The 8,703-nt window shown below is 34.4% G+C and overlaps 2 protein-coding genes and 1 long non-coding RNA gene across 5 annotated transcripts in view; 1 reads left to right on the forward strand and 2 right to left on the reverse strand.

Annotated features, from left to right (window-relative positions):
- LOC110264825 overlaps positions 1–4,981 on the forward strand; it is a 19,840-nt gene extending 14,859 nt beyond the window's left edge. Inside the window, exon 2 of the long non-coding RNA XR_002351068.1 lies at positions 4,834–4,981. This is a non-coding gene — a long non-coding RNA (uncharacterized LOC110264825). The remainder of the gene's footprint in view (positions 1–4,833) is intronic.
- Positions 1–7,394, reverse strand: part of LOC107608690 (receptor-like protein 12) — a 24,341-nt gene extending 16,947 nt beyond the window's left edge. The window contains exons 1-2 of one of the 3 annotated variants that reach the window (XM_016310397.2): positions 6,183–7,394; positions 5,179–5,208 (exon numbers count right to left, since the gene is read on the reverse strand). In XM_016310397.2, the coding sequence (XP_016165883.2) occupies positions 5,179–5,208; positions 6,183–6,698 (546 nt within the window). In that variant the 5' untranslated portion in view covers positions 6,699–7,394. Of the gene's footprint in view, positions 1–5,178; positions 5,209–6,174 lie in introns of all 3 variants that reach the window. The other 2 variants (XM_016310396.2, XM_021107160.1) reach the window with 2 other exon arrangements.
- Positions 7,507–8,703, reverse strand: part of LOC107608692 — a gene marked incomplete in the record, with an annotated part of 3,452 nt that continues 2,255 nt past the window's right edge. Inside the window, 2 exon segments of the mRNA XM_016310399.2 lie at positions 7,507–8,058; positions 8,234–8,703. Of these exon segments, the coding sequence (XP_016165885.1) occupies positions 7,831–8,058; positions 8,234–8,703 (698 nt within the window).

The following is an 8,703-nucleotide window of genomic DNA, read 5'->3' on the forward strand; positions in this document are numbered from 1 at the left end:
AAATTTAGATAATTTAATTTTTGTAATACTAATAACTAAGTCACACTACTCACAGAATTTTATTATGTTAGAGTGCGACAAGGTAATACAACACAACACTATAAATTAAAATTCAATGAAAGATTTTTTAATCTTATATTATTTTATATTTATACCTTGTGGAATTTGATGGTACGATACAAATATGTTACGACAAAGTGGTCAAATTTGATGGCAAAATGTAGCAGGACTACTATCAATATCAAAATATATGACAAAAAAAAGAAAAAACAAAACAGAAAGAAAGAAAGAAAAGAAAAACAAGGGAAACGACAAGACTGTGTTCTCATTGATCGGCCATTGGCTTATAAATAAAATGCCAAGGGCGAAGACTTGAAATAAGACCACTAATTATTTGCTTTAGCTATTATATTATGAATTTTTTTTACTTTAAATGAAATTCACGTGTCATCTCTTGCTAAAACATAAAATCCAAAAGGAAATTCATTGACTCATTATTTAAAGAATTTTCTTCTTCTTATGTCATTTTCTGCTATATTTTGAAATCTGACAGCAAAATACATTAGTCAATAAGACACAGATAAACTGTGTAACATGAACATTTAATTAAACTCATCGTCAAGAGAGTTTTATTATTGACAGATTACTATATAAATTAATAATGAAAGCTGCTTCATCACTCCGATCCACCACGAGTGATAAAAGCCAATTTATTTGTCTTCATAGATATGTGTACGTAGTAAATACTCATGTAGAGATATTTTTATGTAAAATTAAAAATTGTTAAACGATAATTTAATTAAATTTATTAAATTATTTAATAATTTTTTATTATCAATTTTATATTAAAACAACTCCACGTGAATAATCATTTTATATCAAATGACAACCATATCTTCAAATTAAATGTCACAGCACAATTATGTTGATTAATTCAACAAAAAGAACTTCTTAAGTGCTTCGAGATCAAAATAAATTATAATGCGTGACATCATTTATAAGACTTATATTTTCTGTTATAATTCATGAGTTACATCTTAATCAGAATTACTGTTAATTTTCTTATTAAAATGAGCTTAATCGAAAATAACATTCTAGCTCATTTGGCAAATTTAAAATTCGTAAAAGGATCCTGTGTGTACATTCTATCAACTTCAGTTTCGATTTCTTTTTAAAATTGTAAATTTTGGTATGAAATTGCTGGCGAGGGTAATGAAATCATCCGTGAGGCGAGCTAATGGAGTCCTCAATTAGTTAGGAGCTCTTTCTTTTTTTGCCCCATGTCGTCATTGGGAGGCAAAACAAAAAGAAAGAAAGAGAAGGATGAGGTTTTTCTCGCTTTTGGCATAATACCCCATAGGCTGAGAAGCAAAAGGAGGAATCCGTCCGAGGAGGGCTCGCGTCTGATTAACTAGTTGGTGAGGCAATAGTTTACCAAGGCAATGATCAATAGTTGGAATGATCTTACCTTATTATTTTCTTAAAAAATAAACAAAATTTTCGTAAATAGTAGATATTTCTAAATAAAAAAGTATGTCCTAAGATTTAGTTTTTAATCCGCATATTTTTACCCTTTGTAATTCTTCCTCAGCCAGGTGACATTTGAATATATGAGTATATATTATCTAATACATTAATAAGCTATATAATAACTCAAGCAAGCAATGACAAATTATTTTAAATCAAAACAAAAGCAACAAATCAATATATAATAGGTTTTCTTATCTTTAATTCACAAGAAGTTGAAATAATAGATGACACATGCATAGTCTATTCTCTTCATTAATAGAGATGGCACATTTTTGGATGAGGGATCTTGCATTAGATAGTGCATGCTAAAAACATATTTCGATAAAAAGCACACAAAATGAGTTATAAAAATTAACTTGATAATATGTGTGAACAAAAGCACACAAAATGAGTTATAAAAATCAAGTTGATAATATATATGATGCATTCTATTAAGAATTTGCACATGAAAAATAATTTGGAACAGAAAACAGATTCTCCATAACCATAGGGATAACTCAAATCATCATTCCGTACATATTTTATATATCCAGGGTCCAAACTCCAGAGACCAAAGATCATGGCAACCGTAGCAAAACAGAAAGTTTATGATTCACAATCTGAATTACTATTTCTTTGCATTTTTATTTTGTCACTCGTTTGAAATTCCTCTCAAATTCAAATTCACCATGAACACCATGAAAATGAATGAGCCGTTTTGACGAACAACAATCTGTATATAAAAATTGAGATTACTTTAATGAGAATTAATGTTATGGTGCATAACACCTTTTAACTAAGAATAAAGAATGTGTATGATTTTTGTACAATAGATTCGACTATGTCATGTGTACACCAAAATCAGCGACCAAAATAAAATACATGTTAGAATACAAATACACATCGAAAATAAACTAAACCACACATGTATTTATATTGAAATACATTGGTAGTTGATTTTAGTGTACAAATTGTATTTTTTGTTGAAAAAAAATAATAGCATCTGCAATGCACTTCACAAATTTAACTATAATATTTACATTTCATGAATCATGAAAAACACACTTTCATGAGTTAATTATCTTCAATATCAATATCACTCGCATAAACCACTCATATAACATAATTATACATTTTTCTCTCACTCTCAGGACACTCGCTACAAAAACAGAGAAATAGAGTTTCTTTAGTAAATAACTCAATTCATTTCATTCTTGGCATTCATTTCATTGCAAGAGTGGTGGTACATCTTGATGAAGCTATAATGATGTAAGCATGGATAAATCACAAGCTTGATATCTAACACATTTTATTCCACAAACAGAAAATTCACATGACAGAAAAAAAAGAAGGAAAAAACATGATGCTTTGCATGGCCTCTGATCTTCTGTGCATGTTTTGTTAAGTATAGCCACAAATAAGTCTGGCAAGCCACAAGGGTTTCGCAGTCTTTATAAACAAGCTTCCAAGGAAGGTCCCAAACACCACTCCACATGCATATCCCACTACTACTGACTTCCACCCAAATAATGATTCTTTTGCCTCAGCAAATACTGAAGGTGCTTGTTCTTCACCATTACCGCATGACTTTGACAAAGGGAATTCACAAAGCATTGGGTTTCCTCTGTAGGAATCATTTTGAAATGTATTGAACTGTTTTCCTGTTGGTATCACTCCCTCCAACTGGTTTTTCGAAAGGTTCAAGACAGATAGAAAATTCAAATTTGTCAAAGACATAGGTATTTCACCTTTCAGTCGGTTCCATGAGAGGTCTAACCATTCTAAACTTGTCAAATTACCTAAAGTTTGTGGAATGTTACCACTGATTTTGTTGTGAGAAAGGTTAAGCCCTTTGAGAAAATTCAATTCTCCTAGAATTTGTGGAATTTTTCCTTCAAACAAGTTATTTGACAAGTCTATAGTTGTGAAAATAGTTAATATCCTTGACATTTCTCTCTCTTGACCTTTCATAATGATCACAACAGAGTCATTATATGGTACACTGGTCGTATTAGCATGGGTGCTCATATACTCCAAACTATCAGCTTGAGTATTATCATTCAGAGTCGTCATCATTCCTTGAAACTCTTGAAAGTATTGCATTGGCAAAGGGCCACTAAATTTGTTATTAGACACATCAAAAATTTTCAACTTTGGAAATGGATGCTTCATACTCAAACTAGTGATGGTACCATGAAATTTGTTATTTCGCAAACTGAGTACCTGTAGTTCCTGAAGAGCTTCTAGCCGACTGGGAAATACATCTTCTATGTTATTGTCACCAAGGTCTAGAACTTGCAGTTTTGTGCAATGAGCCAACGATTGTGGTACTGGTCCCTTTAATTGGTTTCCATTCAACTTTATAGTCTCAAAAGCATTATTCTTGGAGAAGTTTCCAGGTATGCTTCCATAAAAGTTGTTGATTTGCAAATCCAAAACCTGGAGCAAAGGAAAGGATCCGAAACATTGTGGAATATTGCCAGTCAAATTGTTGTGAGACAGGATTAGCATATTGAGGAAGCTTGCATTGCATATTGTTGAGGAAATGCCTCCTGTGAAGTTGTTCTTTGAAACTGAAAAATAATAGGTGCCATATGATGGAATTGGAATATTTCCTTGCAGCCTGTTGAGACTGAGATCAATGAACTGCATGTGCTTCCATTTGTACAAGAGCTTGTCATTAAACCATTTGGGAATCACCCCTTCAATTTGGTTATCGGAAAGGTCTAGTACATATAGATCTTGAATGCTTTCTAGGAACTTAGGAAATTTTGTAATCTTACACGAAGATAAACCTACTACAGTAAGGTTAGGTAAAAAATAGTCAACATTGTCGTCAAGGTTAATAGAGAGAAAAGCATTGTGAGATAGATCAAGAAAATCTAAAGATTTGAGCTTTGAAAATTGGTGAAAATCTATATGACCACTCAAATTAGCTGAAGATAAATCCAAAGTGGTAAGATTTTTAAAATTAAATATTGAATTTGGAAAACTACCTTGAAGTTTATTATTAGACAAAACCAAATAATTCATAGAATAAGTCGAGAATTCTCCTATCGGTCCTACGAGGTGGTTATGCCCAAGATCTAGAAATGTCAATGAAGGCAAAGAATAACACCAATTTGGAATTGTCCCATTTAATGAATTATTATACAAAATTAGGGACGTTAGTTTTGAGAGTTTAGTATCCTTACTTGGAATTGGGCCTTCTAAGCTATTCGATGACAAATCTAGAACATTAAGTTGGGATAGACGAAAAAGTGATGGTGGCAGCTGGCCTCCTAGACTGTTAAGGCCAAGTAACAAAATTTCTAATTTGGTGAGGTTGGCGAACACATCTGGGATGTGACCACTGAAACTGTTAGAACTAAGATCTAAGTAGGTGAGATGTTTGAGGTTTGAAAGTAAAGATGGAATTTCACCATGAAGTCTGTTTCCTAAAAGTTCCAAATGAGTTAGTTGAGTGAGATTCCAAAAAGACACAGGAATTAATCCATCAATTTGGCAATTCCGTAGCCGTAGTTGGTTAAGAGAATTCAAGTGGCCTATGGAATCAGGTATTTTTCTGATAGAAGACATGTCTACGCCATCTAGAATCAGCTCTTCCAAGTTAGTGGTGTTACCAATGAGTTTGCTCCATGTTGATTCATCAAGTGTCAGTTCATTCCTCGAGAGATCAAGTGAGAGTAATTTAGACAAGTGTGAGATTGTGGAGGGAATATGACTGCCAAATGATGAGAATGATAGATTGAGATGGGTGAGACTCACAAGATTACCAATTCCAGCATATATTGGAGAGTTGGAGAAGTCATTGGCAGCAAGGTTGAGTTGTTGAAGATGCGTGAGTTGGAAGAGTGTGCTGTTGGGACGAAACTCGCCTTGGAGCATGCTGCAACTCAGGTCAAGCCCAATCACGTGTCCTGACGTAGTGTCGCACGTGACACCATCCCACTCGCAACAATCCGTACCATTCTTCCACGACGCTATCTTGTTGTAACAAGAGGAAAGCCCCGGCCAACCTTTGTACAATGAAGTGTTAATGGAAAATGAGTTCTTGAATTGGAGCAAGTTTGAGTTGTCATGGTGGTTGCATAGTGGCAACACCGATGAACAAGTGGGAGACGGAGTATCAACAAGAAGAAGAAGCAGCAGCAACAAAAAAGTATAACACCTCATCATCATGTCACATACAATATTTAGATTTATTTTCTCTTTATGTATATGTGTGTGGTGCATGGCAAGTGATGAATGCAAATATATATAGGTCATGCCGTGCGTGGAATATGCTCCAAACTCTGTTAATAGTGTGCTCTGTGCTACTATTTTTTCCACAACTAACCTCACTGCATATTTGCATTATTGCATCTATTAATCAAAGTAACACGTCATATTTCCCTTCTTCCTCAAAGTTCAATATAATATTTTCTATCTTAATTATATATGCCTCTGTATATAACTTAAGTTTAAATAAAAATAATAAGGTTAATAAACTATGTGTATTTATCTAGGTATATACGATGGGAAAATTTTCACATGTTACATCCACTTTATTGAAATACTGCTATGCCATGTACGAACCGGTAGCTGGTAAAACATTGGTTATGTAGCAAATAATGCAATACCTAAAATATCCTTGAAACAATGTGTAAAAAGACTGAATGGAATTTAGACAAGCGAGAGATCGTGGAGGGAATATGATTGCCAAATGATGAGCATGATAGATTGAGATGCGTGAGACTCACAAGATCACCAATTCCGGGATGTATTGGAGAGTCAGAGAAGTCATTGGCGGCAAGGTTGAGTTGTTGAAGATGCGTGAGTTGGAAGAGTGTGCTGTTGGGACGAAACTCGCCTTGGAGCATGCTGCAACTCAGGTCAAGCCCAATCACGTGTCCTGACGTAGTGTCGCACGTGACACCATCCCACTCGCAACAATCCGTACCATTCTTCCACGACGCTATCTTGTTGTAACAAGAGGAAAGCCCCGGCCAACCTTTGTACAATGAAGTGTTAATGGAAAATGAGTTCTTGAATTGGAGCAAGTTTGAGTTGTCATGGTGGTTGCATAGTGGCAACACCGATGAGCAACTGGAAGATGGATTATGAAGAAGAAGAAGAAGCAACAAGAGAATATAACACCTCATCATTATGTTTAGAAAACTATATTTGTGTATAAGTGTGTGGCGCATGGCATTCAATAATGCAACTCATGAATGCAAGTTTATATACATCAGCCAGCGCGTGGAATATTCTTCAAACTTAGTTTCTAGTGTAATGTGTGGAGTGTGGTACTTACTAGGTACTCGCAGTCGCAGAGGGAAGACACAAGATTTTTCCACAAAGCGCGTTGAATAACAACTTTTGTCATAATCGGGAAAAGTTGCATGATATGGACTAAGGAGAATGAAGACCCAACAAGCTAATAATTAAAAGTCATAACCAATGCAAAAAGATGTTTTTATTTTCAATTTTCTTCAATTCTTTTCAATTTTTCTATCACACTTATCTTAATTAATCAAAGTAACAAATCTTTTTCGTGGATGCTCAACAAGTGAGAGTTGGACCACCAATAACATAACATGCCAATTGAAAAAAGATTCTTCAGACTTAGTGCTAAGAAGAGTTGAACACTTGAACAACTCCAACTCTTTCTCACCATCTAATTAAAACTTTAAAACATATTTTCTGTAACTAAAATTCTTACCACAAAGAACTAAAGAAGAAGAAGAATCATGCATATGGTGTCATATACAATAATCTTACGATGTTTTCAGTCAAAGTGTCATTCCTACTAGAAGTCTAAAATTATATATAATATATATCATATCAACTGAGAATATATTTTCACAGGCCAATTCAATTTCATAATATTTCTTTATCAAATGCAATAAGATGTAGACTAACATTTTTTCAGGAAGTGCTTAGATTATTTTTTGATTCATTTAAATTTCAAAATAATATTAAATAAATGCACAGAAATGTATTATAATAAGTTGACAATATATATGATGCATTCTATCAAGAATTTGCACATGAAAAATAATTGCACTACGCATGAGGTTCTGTAAAAGTGTCTTGTAAAAGAATTTGGAAGACATTCTCCATAACCATAGATATAGCTCAAATCATCATTCCGTACAATTGAGTGCAAACAATTTTATATATCCAGAGACCAAAGATTATGGCAACCCATAGCAAACTAGAAAGTTTGTGAGTCACAATCTGAGTTACTGTTTCTTTCCATTTCTATTTTGCCACTCAAATGATATCCCTCCCAAGTTCAAATGCAGCAGCAGGGACTCTGAACAACATAAGAATGAATTAGCCTTTTTGATGAACAGCAATTTGGTGTATGTCCATGTCCTTCAGCATCACTGCACGCCCACACGAGTCGCAGGGGGCTGTCCTCGACCCACAAACGCTCTCATGCTCAGACAATCCTCTTAATCTATCACGCGCATCAATGGCAGAATTTCCAGCTTGTACCATATCACCACAAAACCGACATGAAATTAACCGCAAGGGGCAAACTGAAGCTTGGTGCTCAACCTAACAAAAATGTAAAAACATATTTATCAGATAAATTTAAATAAGACGAAGGCATTTGTGATTTGGCACTGCTTTTATAAATAAACATCATATCTAAGCCAATTACAATAGTAATACATTCGTAAGGGCAAAAGGGTATCAAAAGAGAACAATGTGAAGAAGGGAATTAACTTACCATTTGCTGTTTCTCAAGGATTATTCCACAAGGGCAGTGAAGTGGCTCATGAAAAACTTTCATGTGTTTTTCCAATTCTACCTGCTGGAAAGCTTGACCACACCTATCACAGTGAATATGGTTCTTGGACTCTTCCATTCTAAGAACAACTCCACAGCCTGCATGCTGACAGACAACATTGTGCCTGCTACAGTATGCTTCATGCAGCGCGATAGTTCTAGAAGGTATATAATGTTTGCAATTCCTACATTGTTCGGTATCCGTCCCAGCAGATGACATGGAAGATGATGATGCTTGCTGACCCACTTTTTGATTGAAGTCGTCCTGAATTGTGACTGATATATTATACTTAGTCATCCCCTTAAAGCCATAAATACCTATGCTGTAACTCCCTGCTCCTAACTTTTTATCTTTAGAAGTAAGAATCAACGTTTTGGAACCAATATCATGGGAAGACCACTCATGTTGAT

Source organism: Arachis ipaensis, chromosome B07 (genome assembly GCF_000816755.2).
Source record: "Arachis ipaensis cultivar K30076 chromosome B07, Araip1.1, whole genome shotgun sequence".
Classification (NCBI taxonomy): Eukaryota; Viridiplantae; Streptophyta; class Magnoliopsida; order Fabales; family Fabaceae; genus Arachis; species Arachis ipaensis.